The sequence below is a fragment of the Ruditapes philippinarum genome, unplaced genomic scaffold (assembly GCF_026571515.1).
Source record: "Ruditapes philippinarum isolate M1 unplaced genomic scaffold, ASM2657151v2 ctg599_1_1_1_1, whole genome shotgun sequence".
Taxonomy (NCBI): Eukaryota; Metazoa; Mollusca; class Bivalvia; order Venerida; family Veneridae; genus Ruditapes; species Ruditapes philippinarum.
The window spans coordinates 208,161-235,083 of NW_026867310.1; the positions used below are offsets into that span (position 1 = coordinate 208,161).

The 26,923-nt window shown below is 31.7% G+C and overlaps 1 protein-coding gene across 1 annotated transcript; it reads left to right on the forward strand.

Annotated features, from left to right (window-relative positions):
* The first annotated feature begins 3,514 nt into the window (after positions 1–3,514).
* On the forward strand, positions 3,515–26,923 carry LOC132735661 (sushi, von Willebrand factor type A, EGF and pentraxin domain-containing protein 1-like). Its single transcript, XM_060722637.1, has 26 exons — positions 3,515–3,684; positions 3,779–3,950; positions 5,490–5,645; positions 5,922–6,048; positions 7,027–7,151; positions 9,487–9,672; positions 10,569–10,757; positions 11,328–11,588; positions 12,509–12,709; positions 13,425–13,622; positions 14,401–14,585; positions 15,037–15,316; positions 15,707–15,874; positions 16,059–16,220; positions 16,558–16,774; positions 17,459–17,628; positions 18,145–18,315; positions 18,575–18,805; positions 19,263–19,418; positions 19,908–20,111; positions 20,890–21,162; positions 21,383–21,565; positions 23,116–23,271; positions 23,907–23,942; positions 24,312–24,387; positions 25,296–26,923. The coding sequence occupies exons 1-26, from the start codon at positions 3,565–3,567 to the stop codon at positions 25,492–25,494; spliced, it is 4,602 nt and encodes a 1,533-aa protein (XP_060578620.1). The 5' UTR covers positions 3,515–3,564; the 3' UTR covers positions 25,495–26,923.

The window sequence follows — 26,923 nt, forward strand, 5'->3', positions numbered from 1 at the left end:
TCGGGATCATTGATGCCAGCACTATTGAGTGTTGAGAATTGAATACCGCTCAAGCCCAAGGGCGTGAGGGATGTTGCACGTTTTCATTATCCCTCACGTATAGACTCAATCAAAGCGAGTCTGCAATTCTCTTGTAATTTTGTTGTGATTAATGCTTCCGAGGGATCAATTTGTTACCAGATACTTTTTTACGTAGTAAGAGTTCTATTTTACATAATTTGACCTCTTTTTGGACATTTACGTAGATTGTAATGTTTGCAATGTGTTAATTACTTTCTTTGTTCACTTTATAATATTTCACTAATAAATACATTTTCAAAATCAGCATAGCAGTTAGCATGAAACTGGAGGCAAACTGCTTAAAGTCATAGCAGGAATTCTTTTAGTTAAATATAATTTATTGGCAGTCTACACGTGATTTGTTTCCGTCTGTATTTTTACTCGTATTTTCTCTTAGTTCATAAATATAAGTGTTATTTAATATATCTTTTTATTTAATGAACTTTTATGTTGGCAAGTTATGCCAATTATTATTGATCACCAATCTCTACGTGCAATATTTCTTTTTTTTCTGGAAAGCTTTAAATAAACTGTTCATACTTCATAGCAAGAAACTTATGTTTATTGAAACATTAATCAAATGTAAAAAGCTATGCTTGTCCAATAACTGTGATTTTAAAGACGAATGTAAACCGGATGCTGGTTTAGTAACACGTCGTTTGATGACTCATTATTTTGATCAAAAATATAATAAAAGTAACAAGTTTCGCATGACTATGAAAGAAATAAAAGAAAGATAGCTATTAAATTCAGTATTACGGCAAAGTCATACGATATCATTTTATCAGAAGTAAATTTTTGATGATAATATATACTTTGCGCATCTTATAAAATATAACACCTTTTTGCCAAGCAAGACTACACGTATATATTTTTATCAATTTGTTTGGCAAAAACAACATTTGTAGCAGAAGCCCTTTCCACTGCTAACTAATTTTTTTACAATATTGAGTTCATGCAAGACGATTTATTAGCGCTTTCCTGATAATGATTATAGTTAGAGTTAGAGTTTTTGCCCTTTTAATTTTTAACTGCTTTTGAGAAAATAGAACATTTTAAATATGATAAATATACTCACATGATCTTTAATGTACTTACGTGTAACTGATACGTTGAACATGCATTCCGCTTGTCATCCGTTTGAAGGTATGAATATAATGAACTTTCCCTATGGAATTTCAAATTCAATTGTTTGCTATCGAAAAATAAAAAAGAATATAGGATTTCAGTTTCACAATTTCAAGACAACTCTGATGCACAAGGCAATTATAGACACAATTGCTCATGTACCTCTACCGTGTTGCAGGGACGTACAAAACACCCTTTACCATAAACAGAAGAAAAATGATAAAAATGATAATTAAATTGAATAAAATAACAGAAATAAAAAGTAAAGAAACTCATATAAAATATGTCGTTTTTCCAATCACCTTGACAAATATTTACTTTTCGACAACTTTCTATGAATCAATTAATCCTGGAACCATAAATGAAAATGTCAAACTACATTTGATTTGTAATTATTACTTTGCGTTGATTTTAACTTTCCTTTTGTTATGTAATTTTATGTTGTAGGTTTTAAAGTGTTAAATAAGCAAAATAAGCAACGATTTAAATGCAAACATAATAATAATAATAATAATAATAATAATAATAATAATGATAATATTAATATTAATATTAATATTAATAATAATAATAACATCTCCATGTTATATCAGATAAACAATTTTTTAAAAAATTTATTCAAACATCTTTGCCAACATACTTTGTTTGATTGATAAATGATTTGACCATTTTATGAACATAAACTTTAACTACGTTCTAATCATCGTTTAGATAAACATACGGGATGATGTAATGTTAAGATTAGATAATATTAGCTACACAAACAAGATCTGTTCAACTTTTTACTTGATGCTGGTATTTACAGTTATAAATATACTGAGTTATGCAAACCTTTGATGTACCATACGTTAAGGCATATTTCAAGATAACTTATTGACGTACACTTCCCAATTTTATCTGATAATTATAGTGTGCATTTCCGTTGCAAATATAAATATCATATATGTATCACGCGGTTATCTCAAAGATATTGCGTATACGTTTGTATCGCACAATAAGGTAGTCTTTTAACTGTAATGCTTTCCCGGTAAAAAAATATTCTAACATCGGCCAATATCGTAGCAAATCGGTTATTTCCGGAATGTTATTTTTTCCAAAAAAATCTTCTGCATTAGATTATTTACAATCACTCATCCTTTATCGCTATGTACTAAATTCCGGTTATTAACGGTTGAACATTATTGAATACCGAATTTTGTGAGAAAAAATAAACATTCCGGAAATGACCGATTTATTACGATATTGGTCCATTGGCAGAAAAGACTATCTTAATTAGAAAAGGGGAGTTTTTTCTAGAACTGTTACAATATGTCAAAGGTCTGATTGAGTCTGTACATGAGAAATAATGATAAAGTGCAACATCCCTCACGCCCTTAGCACCGGCTTGAGCGGTACTCAATTCTCAACACTTAAAAGTGCTGGAATCAATGATCCTGAAGGACCAGAAAAAAATATAACAACACTGAAGTTAAGTACGGGGCAACTTTTTACAGCTGCCACACAGCACTTGACACCTGCTGTTGTGAAGTATAAAAATCTGGAAACAAATTGATCCCTCGGAAGCATTAAAAACTGCAATTTTAAATCATTTATAACCATGCAGTGGTTCCTTTGCAACATAAAAGTAGGAACAATATTTTTTTGGTTTATTCTAATGCATCGTGACATTGTTAAGTTGCTTTTTTCATATACAAGATAAGAAACTGTTAAGCTGTCACAACGTATATAGATACAAAACGTGTATAAAACCTCGACAAATTCTAGTTAAAGAAGTAATTATTTCAGCATCAGTATATCCAACAAAGTGAGCTCTACTGTATTAGGCATATATTTTTCATCGAATAGTTGAATCATCATGGTCTATAACAATAGGAAACTAATAAACTTAATTTTAAACAAATATAAAAATCGAAAGTCATTTAAAGATATATTAACTCTGTTGTTTAATAAATAAAATACTCTTTATTAAAGTGGTATTTGGTACAAATAAACTCTATAAAAATAAATAAACTCTGTAAAATACTTATAACATGTAAATGCGCAAAGGCTTAAAACCAATGATGATTTTCTTATAACTCATGATATTATAATTATGATGTAATCCAAACTTGCAAAATGTATATTTCCACAACGGTATTGGCGTTTTGATAATGAGGTTTGTTTGAATTTTTTTAATGTAAGGGAGTAAATGCCTTCGAATTATTAACTTTCATATCTTTATAAAAAGTATCATAATAGTATATATATAATGATAAAAAGTACTCGTGTAATTTGTTCTGTAACAAGTGCAATTGCCCAATATTATAACGACGTATCAAGCTTCCAAAGTCTGTTTTAAAACTCTAGCGCATTAGTGATGAGCGCAAAAATTAGGGCATGGTTAATTTCTACGTTTACAGTACTTGGTGTTTTCTGATTTCGTTGAAAATTAAATACATTACAAGTATGCGGTTAACGCATCTGTATGTTTTTCTTTTCTGTGAAGCATATATAAAGGTAAATATAATTTTGTAATTATATTTTCGTTCAAATATATGATCACGTAACCATATGTTTTTAATTACAATTATTGAACTTTGTTTTTGTTCAGTGCTGTGATTTCTCCGAATTATCTGGAAATATACTGGAATGTGAACATAACGGCAAGAAGGTTCAAAATGCTCAAAACGGCACGATCGAAGCAGGCTCTGTTTGCAAAGTTGAGCTACCACTAGGAGTTTATAACGTTCAATGCCAAGATACACACTGGATAATACTGCAAGGTTCATACTTTCTTTAGAATTAATCTTTATTAAATACCTAACGTTCGTAACGCAGATTCGTGTTGGACAATCAATACCAAACGTTTGTTTTTATTGAACAGTTGTTCCATTTATATGTCCTAAGATCACGGCTTTTGATGATTTTCTTCATAATCTTAATCGATGTAAAATGTTCAGTACAGGAGATTTCTGACAGGTTACACGGCCGTGCACGATATTACGTCGAAAGACATGTGATAGAATTTGACACTTAGAAGTAATTGTAATACTTTAATAATTAACTAATCACTTTGATAATTGGCCAGATTTCAAATTTATTACAATAAAAATAGAACGTGCAGATCCTAAAGATAGATCTGAAAAGACGTAATATTTCTTAAGAGCTTATAATGCTCATAAAATGTTATTATTTTCCATGTTTTTTGCTTTAAAAATCTTTGGTGTCCCCTTAGAGTTTCAAACTTTTTCTCACTGGTCATCTAGCTGACCACCTTACCTTTGCTTCTTTTGCTTTTGGGCAGTTAGATTTACCTTCACCGTCTGTCTGACCGTCTGTCTGTCCGCATTAAGCTTGTCCGGCTTTCACAGGTCAAACTTTTGGCGAAATTTCAATGAAATTTCACAGGAGTAATAAGTAACGTCACTAGTTGTGCATATCGTAGGCAAGTTTCGCTTTGCAGCACATAATAACCACCAGAGCTATAAATAGAAAAGCTTGTTCAACTTTCAAAAGAACATCTGCCGGTGAGATTACAATAAATAATTCACATAATTCAGTACAATCCATAGTTGTGCATATCGTATCTCGGACACGTTCCGCTTCGCTGCACAAAAAGGCTGCCAGACCTATAAATAGAAAAAAAGCATGTTCAGTTTTCAAAGGACAATATGCTGGTGGTTATTCAATAAAAAACAACAACAAAAAGTACAATCCCTAGTTGTGCATATGGCTGGTACGTCCGCTTTGCTGCACAAAATGACCGCAAGAGCTGTAAATAGAACAATAATGTCCAGCTTGCACAGGTCAAACTGCTGTCGGGATTTCAACATTACTTTACAGAATCGATAAGTACCATCCATAGTTGTGCATATATGCTTCACTGCACAAAATGGCCGCCATTTAAATCGGAAAATCGGAAAATCTTGTCCGGGTTTAACGGATCAAACTCAGTGATCAGTACCATACCATGTTTGGGAGACATATGTGTATTTGACAAAAACACCCATCTAGATTCTATAATTATAAGCATTGAACATGCTATTTAAACGTCATAAAAACCAAATTCGCTCTTTCGAAAAAGTAAAAGCTCGATTTTAAAGAAATAATATGCCTTTTTAAGAACATTTTGTAGCATGTAATATTTCGTTTTAAAACAGATATTTATCATAAACAGTTACCAGATCATAACATCTTAAAAAATATATTGCTTAATTTGAGACGCTTTGTAACATTTAGAAACTGTGAATTGTTATTTGAATAGCTTGAATACTAAAAAAAGTAGATCTAATAAATATTTTAAGCTTTATTTTTTCTTACAGAGGTCATTGAAAAAAAAGCTCACATAAGGCGAAAGAGGGGATGGTGGCGAAAAGCAGGAAAAGTTGTTGGTAACGTGTTGGAAGGAATTGCAAAGGGAGTCATATGTGTTCTTTCACTCTTTACAGCTTGTGCATTTGGCGACAGACATCCTTCAGGTATGAATCATTTTTTGTTCGTATTTTATCAATACCAATAGTCAATAGTTAACACCAAATATTTGTGAAAAAGTTTAAGCAGAGTTTTGTTGTATGTTTTATCAATTTTCTTATGGTTAATGCTTGCTTTTTTATATAACCAAACTTTATGTCTAATCTTAATAAAATAGCATAACATAATATCAACCGGTGTAAAGAAACATCGTAAAGAACGTAGAAAGCACGAAAGGAATACTAGATCATTCATACATATGTATACAGTTTTCCCCGTTATAGATAGAACGCCCCCTACTATTACATGCGTACCTCCGAAATTATTTGTCACAGCGGAACCGTTTTCTTACTATACCAAAGCTACGTGGGCGGAGCCTGAGGCATTTGATGATACAGATGGGAAAATCACGTAAGTGTCGCAATTATATGTCAATAATGATGTTATATACTGTATATATATGAGAAAACACACTCAGATCCCGAGTCTTCTAAGGTAGAATGCCATATTACCTTAACGCAATCAGTTTCCTATACTTGCAATAGTTTTTATAAGTGCATGCGATGACTTGTCTGGATCCATGCTGGTCGCAAACACACTTTGATGGTTTTATCATGGCGCGGCTTAAATGATCATTATAAGAAAATTTGTTAGAAACTGCCTCTTTTATTCCATAAACCTAATCCAAGGTCACTTAAATCATGTTTATGTCGTATCTTTTGACATGATTAATGTTTTGCAGAATCTGACGTATCTAAACAGGTGCATAGGTCTACACTGGCACATTCTCCAATAGTATTTCAAATATATATATATATACAAAACAACAGAAAATTATCATTTTGAAAAATGTTGAAATAGTTCTAATTGATAAACAATGACCATATGTTATTTTGGATCATGTATCCCACACTTCCCAACAACTTCGATGTATAATTCTTTCGTGGTTTTGTTACTATGTGTAATGCTAAATGCTTTCAAAATAATTATAGACACATTCACGTTCAAAAAGAGAAAATAAGAACCCCTTCAGAAAGTTCAAAACAACAAAATTGAAAACGTTGAAGGCTCGGTTTGATCGAGCCTTTCATTGACGACACTGTCAAGTTCAAACTACCGTCCATGCCCCCTTAGCACCGGCTAAAGTAGAATTCAAATTTAAACATTAAAATGACATAGTTTTGAATTAAGAAACATCCGCAGATGTTTTCAAACGGCGGTTATCATGGAACCTTTAATATGACACTTCCGTGCCATTCTATGAAAACTATGGTCCTCATGTAACAAAAAGCGTGTGTCCTAAACGAGAAAACAATGGGCGGAACTAAACAAATTGAATATAAAAAAAATCAGAGGTTATGAATCATTATTTTATACGTTTCTTTCTAGTCCGAGACGAATAAGTGGGTATCCACCTGGGCATCACTTTCGTGAGGGAGATACAACAGTAACATATAAAGCTACAGACACAAGTGGAAATTCTGCATATTGTGATATCATTGTCATTGTGAAAGGTACTGTTTTTTTATGCCCATGCGCTAGACATTGACGCTGTTTCATTATTATGAGTTTGATTTATTCAGACAAAAATCAAGTTCTAGATATCAGTATATATTAAAATCTGTTTTAATTTTTGTTGTTAAAGTATGTCGCCACTTTAGCTTCATATTGTGTAATGAATCACATTGACTTTATCTATAAACAAAGTAAATTAGCGATCAAAAAATTAAGTATTGAAACTGAATGCCTTTAGATTAGCTATCCTATTAAAAAACACTTAAATAAAGACAAATGAACTTAATTTTAAGAAACGTTAAAAGACAAACACTAAAGATTCAAGTAATATATGCATGTAATGTGTATTTCACGGCTGATTTAGCAATGTTTATTTCAATTTTCGTATCGCGTGACTAACGCAATAAGACTGTTAGACTTACGTAGTATTGGCTGTTTTTGCATATCCTACATATTTTGGTAATGTCCGTGGATTTAAAATGCAACGTGAAAATTACTTTGTTTGTTATTGAAATTAGTATGAATCTGGAGGCATGCTGCTTCCACAATGATAACTTGAGTTTTGAGTCTGAAAAAAAGAGTGACATGTGAATAGATCTGCTAAAATGAGAAGTTGATACCAATCACAACTTAAATATTAGGGACCACACACATTGCTCGCATTAACAACCATCTAAGTCAGCGCTACAGTAGGACATGACCGCCAACAAGTTGTATACAGATAAATTGTTTATTAAACGCAACAACCCATGAATGTATACAGTACAATACTCTTGTATAATATATGAATTAATAAGCCAATACTGGCTGTTCAAACAATCAAATAATGTTATGTTTTTCATTTGTTAATACATACATACATGCAAAACATTGACGATGCTGATATGGTTGGGAGAAAAGTTAGGTCTGAAAAAAGTAATAAAAATAAAACAAACCCATCTGGCTCCTAAATCTGAGAGCCTTAAATACAAAAGTTGATAATTCTTTAGTGTTTTAAATGATACCTATTAAAACATACATAACATTTTCTTTCATTTCTAGGTACTTTATTTGGTTTGTACAATCAAACTGTTTTATGGCCACTCTGTGTGCTGACAATCGAAATCTTGTAAATGCAATTCGAAATTTAACCACATGAATCTTTTAAAAGAAGTCTCTGAAAATAACTTTTAAGAAGCTGCCAACCTTGAGTTTCATTTGTGATCTTGCAAAAAAGTCAAAAGAAGCCTTTGAAAATAACTTTTAAGAAGCTGCCCATCTTGAGATTCATTTGTGATCTTGCAAAAAAAACAAGTCTTTAAAAAATCTTTAAATCTCTGCTAAATAAAATTATTTAATATTCTGTCGATACTTAAACACTGCATAAGCCTTTTTACTGTAGTAAAACACTAGATTAAGCATTATTTAAGATTGGAACTATTACTTTATCAAAAGTCCCATTTGAAGGTCTGTAAATGTTTGCATGTATCTTTTAAGTTTATAGATAGCTTTCAGTGCTTAGCCTGCTGATACATCATATGTTTTTTAAAATGACTTGCCTGTAGAATGGAAAAACAAAAATCCCCACATAAGAAAGACAATTTCTAAGCATGTCCATCAAAAATGTATATTTGTTTGGGTTTTTTGGTTGTGTTGTTTTTGACGACTTTCTTATTTTTTCAATATGTTCATTGTGTTGTATCTTGGTGATACAATGTCAATATGCTTAACCTATATAACCACCATGTTAATGTTTATATCCGGATAATGATATTAACTACTGATAGTAGGATAAATCAAGCTTTTTCTGTAAAGTTTTTTTTTTCTTGTGTAATACACCAATAAACACTTTTCATATGAACTACGTAAATAACAGAGGTATATCGAGTGAAATCATACGAGTTGTTTCCCTTATCTTCGAGTAAAATTGGTATCTCATACGCTAAAACAATACAAATTAAGCCATTTTTAAACCGCTAGTTTGTTGTGATTAAATGTCCGACTTTAGAAATTATTACATCAATGGAAAGCTTTGGATCTTAGGGTTGTCACAGAATATAATTTTACATATCTTTTGACACCAAAGTATTTAAATTAACTGTTAAACCTACCATATGTCACGCCATTTTACAAACGATTTATATAGCGAGATATACAACCGGTTATCTTCACTCGAAAACCTACTGATAAGAATAACGTGTCGTCTGCTAGTTGGGGAAAGTGTTTATCGAGGTATTGTGTAATTGTAGATAAGAAGACAAGAGAAATTTTGCAATAAGTATAAATCGTCCAATTAGAATATTTACAATGTATTAAGACACATGAAGTTTACTAACCAGTTATTCATCGTTTTAGTCGTACGATGTGATTCACCTAAACGTATAAACAATGGTTATTTCCAATGCAACCCTGTTACTGAACATTTGAATGGAGGAACATGTAGGTTTGGTTGTTACGACGGATTTGAGTTAGTTGGTGGACCAGATTATATTCACTGCAAGGACAACGGACAATGGTCGGACTCCCATCCTATATGCAAGCGTAATACAAATTATGTTTATTTGACGTATTTGGAGTATATCGAAATGGTATTGTTGAAAAAAATAATATTATGCGAGCCTCCGTTCAAACAATTCATTATTGAACTTACACTCATTCAATATCTTTATTTTTATGTAAACATTTACTCCATCTACATCTATCTATAAGAAATATAGACTTATCGATTATCGATATCGACTGATCAATAAGATTGTTCCTTTGATGTGAATATATCAGTTATAAAGTTTTTGAATGAAGTGATGCTAACCATGTGATATACATGTATGCTAGTAGTTTCCTCTTTTGAAAACGTAATCACTATTACTTGCTTCTTTTGGGAAAAAACGCCCCCAAGGCTTATTTTACTTTTTGCTAGAGAGTATTTCTAAAATAAATGAATCTATGTACAGGTAAACACTTCTTAACCACCTCTTTTTGTAATTTTGTTACTATTTCATGAATTTTTTAAAGCAAATATAGTTATTCATTGCGCACTTCGGTTACTTAACGCAGAAGTTTACCGCAATACTTGAGTATCGACTAGAATTTTTTCAAGATTTAAGTGTTATATTATTTCGTTTCCGTAAACATAATACGCATCCAAGTATACGGAAAAGTGTTTGTTCTTTGCTTCTTATTTGCTAAATTAGTGTCAAAAATATTTTAAAAGACAAATATCATAAAATATTTTCTCCCTGAGAAATTGGCATTTAACACTATTGATCAATTACATTGAAATAGTTATTTCATTGACATGTTGTTGAATTTACACCTGAATGATGGAGACAGTAGTTTAACTTCCTTATTGTTCATAAAATATATTTTGTGAAGAAACAAATTGTAATGAAATACAAATGGTGCATATCCTTGTAGTCATACAATTACATAAATTTTAGCCTTGAAGTGCCCTGCTTTACAACGATTAGAGGGAGCTGGGGAACCATCATGTACAGATGAATTCAACTTTCGTAGCATTTGTTCATACAATTGTGGCACTGGATTTGATATGCCACCAAAAGTTAGTAAAACATTGGTGTGTGACAGAACCAAGTCCTGGCGATCGTTTGGCACACCAAAATGCATTGGTATTTTTTTCTTTTTGTTTGCAGCTTGTAAAATTGTACGCACAATTTTGAAAATGATGTTTGAAACCTCTAAGGATTGTAAATAGTTAATATTTATTCAATAAAAAACTTCTTTTAAATAATATATTGTTTACGATTTTCTTTTGATATCTAATAAATGCAAAATATTTCATACGATTTTAAAAGTTCTTGATTATAGTTTTTTGTATTGAAATCGATCTCCAATATATCTTGAAATATTTAAAAAAATAGCTGTTTATCTGCCACAAGTAAGTTTTTTCTCTATAGGTAAGCAGTCATATCATTACATTTGTATTTCAAGTGCAATGTAAGGTTGACAGGCCATGTAACTTTACATGACATTTTAGAAAAGCTGCTTCAGTAGTTTAGGAAAACGTCAGTTAAATTTAATGTAAATTTAGTCTCTCTTGCAGGAATAGTCATTTTACGTGCACACCGTCTTTTTGTCCTTCCAAACTATGTTTTACATTTTTATATCTTAAAATGTTTCAGAATCAGAAAATGCATACTTACAATTTGTTACAATTTTTATAATCATTTTTGTCTTAGATGTTGAGCCACCTACATTTAAATCTGGGACGTGTCCAAGTATAGTCGTAGCAGGCACTGATCCAGGTCTGAACTCTACAATAGTTAGTTGGAAACCACCCGAAGTAATGGATAATAGCAACAATGCAGTTATAGAAAGTAGACCCGGTTACTCCCCTGGTGTCCGACTTACTACGGGTATATATTCGGTATGGTATGGAGCACAAGATGCTGCCGGGAACATTGCTTTTAACAACTGCTCATTTAGAATTATTGTTCGGGGTATGTAACGAACTTCACACTTTGCTAAATTATAGAACAGCTTGAAGGTGGTCTCCGTTATGTTTTATTATTTTGTGTTGTGAACAAAAGTACAAATGCTTGCAAGTCGTAGTTTTTCTTCCGGCATAACATGCTTTTCAATTGTGTATTATAACTTTCCTGATTTGGTTATAGAAATGAAATAAAGTAAATGTAGTAAAATTAAAATATTTTGATATTTTTAACGAAACATTGAGACACCAACTTTTTTAAATATGGTATTTATATTTCATGTCAAAGATTGTCTTGACCAATGCTCATTTAATAGTCAACTCCAATGATTATAAGCACGAACCACACCTTTTGATAACTGCAGTGCATTCTTATACATTTTACCGCTAATTTTATAAGAAAATAATTCTCTATGCTCAGGTCAAGTTAATTTTTAATATGAAAAGTACAAGTGTAAGGTTGAGCTTCAGAGTCCACAAATGATTGGATACATATTATTGCAAGCAATGGTAAAAGAAATCATGCTTTTTATGAATGAGTTAACATGCAGAGTTTACAGCATGCATCGAATATTATTAGTGTATTGATTTATTCTTGTGCTCTAAAAGCAATCATAAAGAATAATTTGAAAATTATATAAACGAAAAGTATTATAATATAATAATTATAGTCTAAGAAACGCGCTCTATCTTCTGATTTATAGGTTTTTATCCATAGGAATACATTTAAATAAATTTGAAATTTTCATAATTTATATAAATAATTTAGATTTTTTAAAGGGATGACTATAATGACGTGATTTTGAGAGATTTTGTTGTTAGGTGCATTGTTACATATATATTTGGTAATACTAAGTACCTGTACGTTTTTGTCCTATATGCGATATAGACATATTCTCCTGGTTATACCGTTTGTTATTGCTATTTCAGAAATCAGATGTTCGAAGCTTTACCCCACACCATACCTCCAAATTAATTGTCCAAACGGTTACGGTTCTGGTGCAAGTTGTAACATTTCCTGTGATCCTGGTAAGGTATTGGTCGGCTCAGATCATGTCAGATGTAAAAGAAACCTAACATATTTATACGGTGTCTGGAACTGGAAAGAAAGTGTACAGTCGACTTGTATCAGTAAGATTGTGATAAGTGTTCCTTTGATGTGAAAATATTAATTATAAAGTTTTTAAATGAAGCGATGATAACCATGTCATATATGCTTGTAGTTCCCTCTTTTGGAAACGTAATTGCTATTCCTTGCTTCTTTTAGGAAAAAACGTCAATCCAAGGCTTTTTTACCATTGCCTCGAGAATTAAGATATTTACAGAGATGACATCTGACAAATTTTGACATATATTGTATCATTGATTTGTAAGTTGATGTAAAAGAACGATGTTATTTATTTGCACGAGGAAAGTTACCCTGGGTAGTAATCAGCCAAGTGTTTTGATATCATTTTTCTTATGTTTAAATAGTCATACGATATAATTGTCTTCAATGTAAGCCCCAGAAAACTGTAGCCATTTCTCTTTTGTTTTAATAGTTATACGATGAAGTTATTTTCAATGTAAGTCCCAGAAAACTGTAGCCAATCTATGAGCATCATATAAAAATCAACATCGATACAGCTTCCACTGTCTTTATCCTGTCCTGCTAGACCCAAGATGCACTTGGAGCTAAAATGAATAGTTTGTTTGATGTTTCTTAACCTGTATACAGTTTTGATAAAACCAATGTTGGAAATTTATTCTACAGAGAGAGTTAATATTTAATCGGTTCAAAATGAGGAATCGTCATTATAAATATGAAATATGTGACAAGAATTTAATGACGAGCTTTGTTTTCTAGATGGCAGGACTTGTGCGGATATTCCGCCACCTAAGAACGGCGCTGTAGTTTGTGACAACTGGGAAGGAGGCGAGTTTTGTCAAGTGCAATGTAAGAATGGTACTCAAATGTCTAGCGTTAGTTTAAACAAACTGTACGTTTGTCAAGGTCAGAAAGGTGAATGGTCAAGTGATCCACCAAAGGTGAAGACATGTAGAGGTAAATTGTAACATTATTCACAATACCAATATTTTCAAGACATTTTTACCGTCTGTTCTTTAGATAATTTAAGTCGCAGCTTTAATGGAATAATATGAGATATTCAAAGTGCTGTTTTTTACTTATGTACAATGCGTCAAAAAGCACAATGTTATTTCTGGTGCATAAATGTAGTGTAGTAATTTTAAGTGGCACGCCTACAGTGTTTTGTTTGTTTTACGATGCGTCAACAAAATTTAAGGCATATGGCACCGACACAGGAAAGATGATTTTGATCGGGTGTTACAAACTTAAAGCAAAAGAGGTCAAAACCACCCGACCTACTGGATTTTTGACCTATTATGTGTCGGTGTGACGTAAAACCCAATTAAACAAACAAACAAACAAACAAACCAATTAGAACTAAGAGATGCATAGCCTCCAGTAAAATCAAACGCATTTAGTTGCCTGGTATTTCTGATGTAGAAGAGCATACATATTTTAAAAATATCAAAGCTAAGTGAGACTTTAAGTATTGCATGAATATTCTTAATCTATGAAATGCTATGCAATACATGGTTGTTGTTATTACTGTCACTTTACCATGAATATTGGATATTTTAAGTGTCATAGGCTTACTCATTGTTTGTGTTCATTGGACACAGTCTATTATTTTGATAACTGTCTAAATTCTATCAAAATAAGGATCAATATGTAGGCATGGTGCTAATGTGAGGAAGATGAAATGGTAATAACACATACATTTCTTTTATTGGTAATTTAATGCATTTGATTTAAGCGGTACGAAGTCACCATGTGTCCCAGCATATAGGGATAGAAGTTTACTACTACTTTGACGGGGAATGTACCGATCCAAAAACCAAACAACAAATTTCTAACAATTTTATTGAACGTTTGAAAGCCAGTCTCTATCAAGATGAAGCGTGTCCAAACTCTATGGAATGTAACAAAGGAAATGTACATGTATGTATGATATTCGAGAATACTAGTTAGGTATATAGGTAGCATCATGCTTCATGATTTGAACGTTGAAATTCGTAATCCTTGTCGACAGATTCTTTTTGCTATAATGTTAAAAATAGATATATTCTTGCTCAAAGATAAGTTTAGCAATTGCACCATCCCTTCAATTAATAACAGATATAATTTCCCGAGTAGAAAACAATTTCTGAGAAGTAAAGGTTCATATAAAAAGCGTTAAACTTTGATATTGCTAAAATATATGCAATTAGTATAGAGGTTTTAATTGAAATACATTTATATGCGAATTGGTATTGACTTCTATTAAGATAGGAAAATAAGTATATATATTAATATCTGATTTTTTTCTGTGTAAACAAACAATAAAATTAAATTGATAGATAAAAAAAGAAAAAGTAGGACATAGCAGCAGTAAACAGTCTTATACTTTAAGATAACGTGTGGAGAATCCAGTAGGAAGAGAAGAAACGCAGACTCAAAGAATATTCTTGTTATTACTGCAAAACTACCTGTTACGTTGCTTAGTAACGAAAGTTTGTATACAGCGGAAGACAGGTATATTAATCTTCTAGATGGTGTACAGGATGTTCTTAATAAGAATGTTAAAGCTATATTTGGCAATGCGACCGTCTCGCAAAAAGAGTATGTGACGAAAGGTTTACAGATAGAATGTCCAAAAGGGTCAGTGAAGTCGGAACAAAGCTTGGATTGCAGTAAGATTCTATACTTATTACATAACTCATAACTGTCTACTTCAATAATGGATTTTTCATTTATCTGGTCATCCGATGTCATCATTTAAGATTTAGAAAATTAAGAAAATAAATACTGTTTAAGCCGGTGTATAGCTATTTTGCCTTTTTTTACGAAAATAAGTCAGTCTGAAGTCTGGACTGAAGTCTGTCATGGTACTTTATTTATAGACTGTTGAGAACTTAAATTCATGTTTACAAGTAAGATTATGTGTTTTGTGGTATTTAGTTGTATGGTTGATTTCTTGGTTGACATATTTATTCATTATTGAACAAAGACTCCAATTTTGCAATTTGATTTTTAGAGTGTTAAAAAAACAAAAACCTTTTATATTTGAATACTATTTTCAGTTGATTGTCCTGAGGGAACATTTTATAAAAGAGGCTCAGGCTCTTCGATATGTGAGGTGTGTAGAAAGGGGGCATTTCAAGACAGAGCGGCACAGTTATCCTGCATACGTTGCCCACTTGGAACAACAACACATAGTGTCGGGGCGACATCTGCCCATCATTGTGAAGGTACATTACAATTCAAATGCACTAAGTAAGTGTATCGCTTTCTTTTATCGTCAATGGAGTCAATCTTAATAATTTTAGGAAAAAGAATACTTATGTAGCGAATGCATCTATGATTTTATTTGATACAAAAATATACGCCTGCTTACTCACATTTAATGCTGCATTATATTTTCTTATATAAAAGGGGCGTGTTTACCAGGGACATATTCCAATGATGGACTCATGCCATGCACTCCTTGCGAGCAGGGACAATACCAAGCATCGTATGGGCAGACATTTTGTCGTCCATGCCGTGGCTCAAAGTCTACATTGACATTTGGTATGACATCTGCGTCTGATTGTAAAGGTAATAGTAACGGCGTTAGTGAATTAAAAAAAATATTCATTTAGTTATATAAACATACAATTTTCAATTTCTGGTTATTTTTTTTCTTCTTTTTGTTAAAAACTGCATTTAATTAATTTAAGTTAATTTAAGTTAAGTTAATTAATACTTGTTGTGCGATTATATAAACTGGTAGAATTCTACAAATAGCCTAGTTTCTGATGATTAAACTAATTAAAAAATGCAAATAAAAGTTCACTTGAATATATTAACTATTAAGTAATGTTTTTCATGGATTTTAATAGACTAAAACACTGGCAAAAACAGAAAATTATCACAATAAAAATATTTCTTTCAGAGTTTGACATTGAGTTGATTGATCAAGATAAGTCAGAAATACATATGGCATCACATAACAATGTCAGCATTAAAGATTTCACACTAACATTCTGGTTTCGAAACACCGCAACTAACAACTCTAGTATTGACAAATTTCCAACTATTACATTGTCAAATAACAAAAAAGAAGCCGTCTGGCTATGGGAAGAATTGAGAAATGCAAAACAGAAAAAGAGGTTAGCCATATCGGTATTCGGATTAAAGACATGATTATATGAAAGATGAAACAAACAAGCACAATTAAGCAATAACTTGATTGTTTGATAGATATTGTTTTATAATAAATGTTAAACATTAAATAAAGAACTAATTTAGCATTTCCGAGAACTTCATTTTATAGCACGTATTTGAAACTGTTCATTTTATAGCACGTATTTGAAACTGTTCATTTTATAGCACACTATTTGAAACAGTTCATTATTTTTTTTACTTTATTTGCTTTACGCTAAAATATCTGCAAACACTATGTCATTTAATATAATCAAATTTTGTATATCACTACATTACAAACACTCTGTCATTTAATCAAATTTGTTTATCATTACATTACAAACACTGTGCCATTTAATCAAATTTGTATATCATTACATTACAAACACTATGTCATTTAATCAAATGTGTATATCATTACATTACAAACACTATGTCATTTAATCAAATTTGTATATCATTACATTACAAAGAACATAAACGACAAATACTCTAAAGTTTGATTTATACATCGTTGAAAATTCATTTCTTATTGTGTACAATCTGAATGTAAAAGGAATTGATTTTGTTCCAGATGTTTGCTTTGTTAATTTAAATGTTAACAATCCTAGTTCTGTAAGATATTTCACTAACTATAATTTTATATGCAGTGAAAGTACAGTTTACTTTGGTCTTCCTGACACACGCTGGCACTTTATAACATTGTATAGGAGTGCTAAATGTATGGTATCCGTGTCTGTAGATGGTATGGTTTTACCTGTAGTAGATATAAGTGGAGGATGCACAGATATAACTTTCAACTCGGTGTCTATAACCGCAGGTATAACAGACCAACGGAAATCATTTTACGTTTATCTGAAACTGGAAAACTAAAGCTGTTTTGCATAGTTAGCTTTTAAACCGTGTCCTGTAAAATGCATATTGGTTCCCTTATGATAAATAATTTATTAGAAATCATTTTAATCTCATACACCGATAAAAATGTTTTCAAGTTCAAAGTAATCTTTCTGCTTTTACATGTGTTGCAAAGAAATTGCAAATGAAACAAACATTCGTTTATCTTGTTATATGTTGAATTGATATTTTATGCGCTTTAAAACGTAATATTTTTATTTTAATATCACCATATTGATCCACTATTTCATTTTTGATTATTATAAACATTGTCTGTTTTTATGTATAAATGGCGAAAAATAGTAGATGCGTCAGCAATGATAACTTTTCGTTTCGGAAATAAGTGAGTTAAAAACCCGGTAATAATAATATGAAACAAATCAAACTTTCTAAGTCTACCTATACCATAAGAGAAGATATATTTTCACAAAATTATATTCAGACAACAAAACTAGCGGAAGTTTGTCGCAGCTTAATATATGGCGTGGTAGACATCAAACAGGATATAAGCATAGGTGTTTTTCAAATGATATTGGCGATGTGTTCTCTTGGAAGACCATGGAAGAAGCCGAAATTACAGGGGCATATATGGATATTCCAAGCCAGTGTGATGGTCTGTTTTAGAAATCCACCATATTATGTAAAATACATTAATGTTTGCGTTTTGTTATATTGAATTGCATTTGGATTCTAACGTCGATGGTAAATATCTTTTCAGACTGACATGTTATATGTTAAGGTAGATTATGGAAAGTATCACTTTTAGTCCGAATAAAGATGTTCAGATATAACATTTCAATCTTAGATTATAAAGATGTATTTAATATGCATAATATATAGCATTGCTTAAACCAGAAATCGTATATTAACAGATTTCGACAATTGCGTATCCTCGCCTTGTCTCCATGGATCTTGCACGGACGCTCTTCACGGATTTACATGTGCTTGTGACAAAGGATTCTCTGGGATGCATTGTGAATTAAATATTGATGACTGTGAAGCAGATGTCTGTATGAACAATGCAACATGTATTGATGGCATTTCAAACTACTTCTGCTCTTGCCCATCTAACTTCACCGGGCAGTTTTGTGAGATAGAAATGGGTGAATTACTTTTTTGGAAACCAAACCCTTATACGAAATAAAAATTATTAATCAATCTAAGATGAATTTAGTTGTTCTATTTTTTCCTAAATGCCTAAGAAGCAATATGTGGACAAAATATTGTAACAGGAAAAACCGGCATGCTCTTAAATTCATTATATTATTAAAGAAAATTAAAAACAAGTTCTAATGTGTACATATAAATTCAACAATAATAAAATTACTTTCCATAAAAGTACATGTCGCATGTCAGAATACACAGAAATAGCCATCATCTTTTTTTAACTGGTAAAATAGGTGATGACAATAATTAGATCCGTCATATAATTAAAAAATTTGCTGATATTGACTTGGTTACATTTTTCTTATCATTGATATAATGCAATTAAGAAAACGTTTACTCAACTCATTTCATTTACATGTGTATTTCTTAAACATATCTACATGTTTATTTAAGTGGATGGGGGAAACTGGTCTGAATGTTCTACGACGTGTGGTGACGGAGAGAGAAAACGAAAACGGCTCTGTAACAGTCCTTCCCCAGATAATGGAGGAGAAGATTGCCATGGGGACACGTTTGATTTTATAACTTGTAACAACACTGACTGTCCAGGTAAATGTTAATGGCATGATTTACTAAGTTTATCACTTAATTATTCGGTGTGCACAGTCCTACAAGCTTGCATTTTATCGCCTGTTTTACATTCCTTTGTTCATCTGTATCGTTTTGCTGAGTACAAATTAAAATATTATTTACTATTTGATTTTTAGTCTCTCTCTTCGAAACTAACAATGACATTTTGCATCTTATTTTAGCTGAACTGAAGGAGGAAGACCCCATGTGCCCTTCATGTATTCTGTTTAGAATCAAAAAGTCACCTGAGTAGAATCACCGTTCTTCTTAACTCTTTCCGGGTAGCGTCCTCACATGACAAAATCCAAATGTCCCCGGTAATAAAAAGTTATTAAACAATATTAAACATGTTTTGGAGAGGTATTTTTAAAGATTTATCTCTGATATGAACTTTAATCATATCGAAATATGTCAGGGTAATTGGAATTCTAGTTGAACATTTACAAATTATTGTTTTTTTATATTTAGTATGTCCCGAAATTCCTGCTCCGGTAAATGGATCTCTCGATTGTATAAATGACACAGATACAATCAACTGCACAATGTCATGTGACGACGGTTTTGACTTCGATATAGAACCTCTTCCATTATACTACTGCGGACCGCATACATTCCAGGAATGGAACTATCAATCAGACGAAAACCCCGAGAGGAGAATACCAAGATGTGTCGGTAAAAAATCTTATATTCATTACTGTAACAAAATCAACATATGATCTAATGTTTGTACAAAGATAAGAAAAACATTTCTATCACACTACACTGTTCATTGTAGCGAAATTGACGGGAACAGGAGTTGTTATGCAACTCAGTCAAAGCAAATCAAATTTGCCTTGAAAAAAAATCATTTTCTGTACATACATGCTGTAACAAAATCAACATATGATCTTATGTTCGTACATAGATAAGAAACACATATCTATTTCGATCACACTACACTGTTCATTGTAGCGAAATTGACGGGAACAGGAGTTGTTGTGCAACTCAGTCAAAGGAAATTAATACCTCATTCATTTATCACCTTTTTGGGTAAATGTGTGTTTGTATGATAACAATTTTATGTTGATATTGTTACCTGGAAGAGACAAATATCTAATCAAAAGCTTTTTACCTTTGGCTGAGGTTATTTACAAAATGGAAGACTTGATTAAAAGTAAATCAAGTACAAAGACATTTTATATCGTATATTCTTCAAAGACCGTTTTCGACAGTTTTGGTTAATTCTGTACAAAACGAGTTAAACGTGGTTACTCAAAATGAGCATGGGTCTACAAAGAATTCAAAAATAATGCAGAGTTCCTTTTTTGAGCCTATTCATAATTTCATAAATGGTCAACGCAATCTAAACCATCTGAAACCGTATTATTTTTTTGATATCTGAAAAAGGTTTAGTTAAAAATATATTTACATAAACACAAGTATGACTTGTTGTTCATTTTTAAAACTGCAGAAATAAAAGTACCCAAAGAGATGACTGTCATATATTCGGCACACTATGAAGACCTTTATTGTGCAAATCAGGATCTCGAAGATTTTGCTGTAGAACAGATAGACCTTACTGTCAACACGATGCTTTCAAATGTTGCATGCTTAGTGAAAAACACATGCGCCTTAAATTACATAAAGATAATTGATTGCGAAAGTGAAAGCAATGGTCGAAAGCGACGTGCTGTGGAGACGACAGCTGGATTCAGTTTACAGATACAAACAAATCCAACCGAAGGTATGAAGGAAACAAATGTGTATGTTGCCCTCTCATTAAACTTATATTTCATATTCATTTGTCATACTAATAATTATCTAAAAGGGCAAGGAATTTTAATAATGACAACAAAGAAAGAAGAAAATTGTAACCTCATTTGTTTGTCTTTAGATATAAATGAATTTATACCCGGTAGTCAATCATGATATTCAAGGGTTTAACAATGCATTTGTTCTTTTAGAAAATAAAAATGAAACCATGCAAGACCTTGTGGATGCATTTAAAAACATCCAAAATGCAGCAGATTCTGGTGATCTCACTGTTCAAGTTCTTGGCGATTATTATGAATTAAGAAGCAATTCTACTGAAATACAAGGTGACGTGAAATGTGGACCTGGCGAAACAAAAGTCAAGTTTTATTGTGGTGTGTTGATACGTTTATAGTATAACTGCCTTTCATTGATACGGGGGCATATTGATTTCGTCTGTTTTATGCCTGTCTGCTTGTTTGGTTGTCCCTATTAAGACGGTTAAAATCCTTTGCATGCTGGTAAAATTGTCGCCTGTTAAGAATATGTCGTATATTTCCTTTGTTAATTTAATCTTATTTTCCTTAAAATGAAATAAATAACGGGTGACTGTCAGCATGGTCAGCAGCTTGGTATCTCACAAGACAAGCCCCTATAACTTTGTGTTTGGTCTGAGATTAGCTGTTTGAAAATACTCTACTGTAATCACTGTCAACAGGTTGAACGTTTATATTCTAATATATATTCTATGTATTTGATTGTTGCCCATAGATATGACCCTGACTATACACATCAATTATCATTAACGTCATCATTTGAACATTTTATACCAAATATTATAACAAGAGGATTTTTTTTGTTTGCGTGAAATATGGAATAAATTTTCACGAAACATGATTAAATGTCACATATTTTCAGTACGGCTCGTGAAAATATGTGCCATTTTATCATGTTTCGTGAAAATATATACCATATTTCACAAAAAAACCCGAAAAAATAACCTTTATGTTTAATTTCATTATCTAAGAAAATACAAATGTAGTAACGAATCCCCTTGCTTGCTACCAACTGCAATTGTAAAGCGCGCAGTAATTTATGCGTAAGCACGCGCTATTTGGCGCTACATTGTGATGTCATGTGAACAACTCTTTTAACGTCTGTACAGCGTTAATTACTGAATTAAAGATATTGGCGTTCGGATTATTTTTCTTAGTTAGATCATTTTCTATCATTCTAGATAGTTTTCAAAACAAAATTCAAGAAAAGTTGTTTTGTATTTATCAGGTTTTTTTTAAACAAAACGGCGGAAGAACTCCCTTAAAATAAAAATTCGTTTTGACTCCGCCCACTTTCATATTGATGTTTCGTAATACTTTGCGGTGTGATTTGAAAACCTCATTTACTCACCGGAAATAAAACGAAAAAGTATATCGGATCTTAATTTATTTTTCTTCATTTTCACTTTACATTTATTTGATATACTTATAAATATTTTATACGGGCGTACGCATGCGCACACTTTTGGAGATACGCTGGCTGACTGATATATGAATATCCAATATTTCAATTTGATAACAAAATTCTTTATTTGTGACAGTTGAAATAAATATATTAAAATACACGATTAGATAAGAAAAAACTTGAGTAAGAAAGAGAAGTTAATAGTTAGATAAATTAAATATTAAACTATATGTTCATTAATTATTTAGGATTGAGAAAACAAATGTATACAAGATACTTTTAGATAATAACAATTTAAATATGTAGTGCATAGGACGTCTGCAAAGGTCTTAATAAGCTTGCTTACATGAATACGATATTTAGGGAAATTTAATTAAAAAAAAATAAGTTTAAAAAAGTAATCAGCTATCAGGGCGAAATTTGAAATCTGGTCAGTCTCAGTTGATAATGCATAGTTATTTTGAACGTTTTGTTTCTATTTCAGTGCCATGTGGAAAGGGTTCATATCTGACTACGGATATATGTAAACCATGTCCAGTAGGGACTTACCAGACCCTTGAGGGACAATCTTATTGTGTAAACTGTCCGCCAGGAAAAAGAACTATTGGAATTCAGTCAATAAGTATTAATGAATGCACAGGTACATTTATATTCTAATAAATGTATGTTGGTATAAATTTTGTGTATAATTTATTACATTTTTTGTAATTTGGTTTTGTCTTTATTGCCAAGTTGTGGTATACATGATATATTCTGTTGCCACGCAAGCAAATCTAATTTATGTTGTGTTTTTTTTAATCCGTTCACAAAAAAACCAACAACATTGCAGTGAATTCAGAGTGCACTTAATGCATGCATGAACATTATTACATGTATCACGTGTACATGCACCATTTATATGTCAAACTAGCATATAAGATGGTTTTGGTATTCATTTTTGATAAAACATTAAAACGACTACAACTGTACTCAACCGTTATACTGCTGGCATAATCGACATATCCGACTAATTCAGATCCAGATAAGCCGTATATTAATTGCTTGCTCAGCTGGTCGCTATTCAGCCAAGACGTATTTTGAAATGTTCCCGAAAATCATAAATGGTTTTGTCCAGATTAGAAAAAAAATCAAGTTAATATAAAACGTGTATCGTGGTAAGAGTTTAAAGTTTCCATCAATCACTTATCATGCTATTTAAACATAAAGACAGAAGCGTTTACAGTCAACATATACACGTGTTTTTCCTTCATTAACAAGATTGTTTTCTATTTTCAGTGAATGTTATTGTGCCTCAAGAAGACGGATTTACAGGTAATGTCAGTGTTCATCATGTTACAGATTGGTTTTATGTCTATGCAGTGTATATATGCGATGTTGAAAAGATTTTTCTATATGATCCATTTTAAACGTTGAATAAATAAATTTTCTCAAGCGAAAATTCCATGCTACTCAAACCAAATAGTAGTTAAAGAAAAGTATGACTATAGAATGGCATACAATATTGTTTATATATCGAAGATGAATAGAGTTGAAGATTGCCTGATAGAGTTAGAATATAAGAATTTGTTCTATATTCGTAATGCGTTTTCCAAACACATCCGTCTAACGAAAGGTATTGTGAAGTTACGTAAATGAATACATTGAAATGGTCTTTATGAATATTTTGTACGTTTATTACAGTAACTGGGATCACAGCTGGCTATTTGTGTGGCCTCGTTGTCATAACAGTAGCCATACTTATTTACAGTAGATACAGGTAAGTATTTCAAGCTCGTAAAAATACAGTAATATTGCCATCATCCGTGTGTTATAAAATTTAAAGAATAAAGAGCTTTAAAATGGGGTTAATTAATATGTGGAGATACTTTTGATCACTATTCAGAACGAAGCAAGTGACATATCAAGTGGCCATTTTTCTTTGCATACAAAGCAGAAGAGCAAAGAAATAAATATCTAACCGAAAAAGGCGTTTATAACTCTAATATTAACATTTTTTCACATAGTGATATATTGCCTAAAGGCCAGCGAGAAGTACAACTTCCAGGAGATCATTATGCTTTACATCTGTGAAATAACATCACTTTTGTCGACTTTTATTCCGAGAAATTTATGTCTTGTAAACATGTAAATTAAGCGCTTAACTGCTTCCGACCGTTGTATTCTGTGTGTTTAACCGAGGTGCGACGTAAGGGAAGGAGGGTTCCAAAAGTACATAATTGCTTCTTATCTATATAAATGAGGTCTGATGAGTAAGCGTTTAAATGCACAACTTTTAAATATTTTATGTACTGAACTCTTGTTTAAATGTAGAAGTTTCTTTTAAATATGGTAATAAAAGCAACCTCGGATTCCAGACTTAATAATATGCTAATTATTGCAATGATGCGATTAAATGCACTACTTCTACATTGTTATGTACTGAACTCTTGTTTAAATGTAGAAGTTTCTTTAAAATATGGTAATAAAAGCAACTTCGGATTCAATAAATGCAATGATTAAAAAATAAATTTCATGAATAAATACAAATGACTTTAAAAAAAATGTTATGAATCAATTTAAATGTGTCTAAAATCAAAATAGTCTTATTCATGCAGAAAATATATGAGAGAAAAGATCTTACCTGTAAACTTGAATTTCATGCCACTTTTCATGTGATGGCTTCAGATCTTCAAAGGCAAAAATCTTAGAGGATACAGATATCAACATGGTTTCTCAACCAGGCACAAGTTCTGACCAGGACAACAGTGAGCTTAGTCCAAAAAAAAAAAAAAATAGGAATTTAGAAGCGACTTCTCTCACTTTCCAGTCGGATGTGCCTCAAATGCCCACCGTTGATTCTAAAAAAGAAGGATCACTTTTATAACAAGAAGGATACATCGCTGACGGAGATTGTGTACATTTGTATCTAAGGATGAAGAGTTTATTCACAGTAAACATTGGAATGACGTCATTGCGTCATGTCAATGACGTCATAGCGTCGTGTCAATGACTATGACAACAGTCTTAATCTCGCTTAATGTTTACGTATATTCATAATATACTGATTTAAATAAATAGAATGTCACTTACAAACTACTATTATTCTTGTACTTTGTGGATATAAATTTATGTTAATTGACTAGGGCCTCTGTATAGGTTTGTTTATTAAAAGGTCGGGGCTTTCCAAATAATTAGCGATAAAGTGTTTAATTTGTAATTGGATAATTAATTGATATTTGAGCATATCATATCAGAATCAACTAAACGAAAAGACAATATAATAAGCTTTATATCAGTTTAATATGGTGGCATATTTCTGCCACCAAATAACCTGATAACTAGTTAATGAAGAGGTTAACTAAATACGTAACTAGTTAACCCGATAACTTACTAATTAGTTAAGAGGTTAACTAGTTACGTAACTAGTTAACCTCTTAATTAACTAGTTAGTTATATGATTATATAGTGGCAGAAATATGCCACCATAGTTTTTTCCCTAATTTATCACTTAAATAAATCATTCTAATTAAAATAGTATTATAATAATGCACTTGTGTTGTGTTACAACTTGGCAATGTGACATCAATTGCGTTATACAAATTGAAAGTAAAAGCACGGTAATGGTTGAGATTAACTATTGTTGTCTCAATTAGAGTGCTCATTTTTTAAACCCGATAATACATATGGTATAAAGAACGAGGCTCAGCATTATATTCGTGTATCTTCATTTCTACATTATTGAACTCCTTACAGAAATTAATATTATGTTCGCCATCTACGTCATTTTGATTATTAAAATTTTTTTGAAACCAATTAGTTTTAATCTTTTTTAACGAGCTTCATGTGTCTTATATTATTTTTAATCCGGGTCTCTAAGCTTTTGAAATGTTAAATATGCAACGGGATCGGACCAGTGAGTTCGTGACAGTAGCAACAACCACTGATACAAACAACAACAACAACAGCAACAACAAATATGAAGTATATGTGCTAGCGCGGGCTAGGGCCTATGCCATGCGGGCATTGCGACATTGTGCGAGTATCATAATGCCTAATAACACCCTTGAGGCCTGCAAGCTTTTGAAATGGCAAAAACTGGCGAAACTCCATTCATTTCGTATGTTACATCGGCTGTAAGTAGTCGCTATTCGTATTTCATAAAAAATTATTAATTATTTGCGTTGTCTTTTTTGTTTGTTTTAACAGATGCTTTTATTAAAATCTAATCATTTTAAACATGTGTTTTCATAAAATTATGTTCATAGTCATGTTGGCTACTTTGTCAATAAAGACATATTGTATCGTTAAGTTTA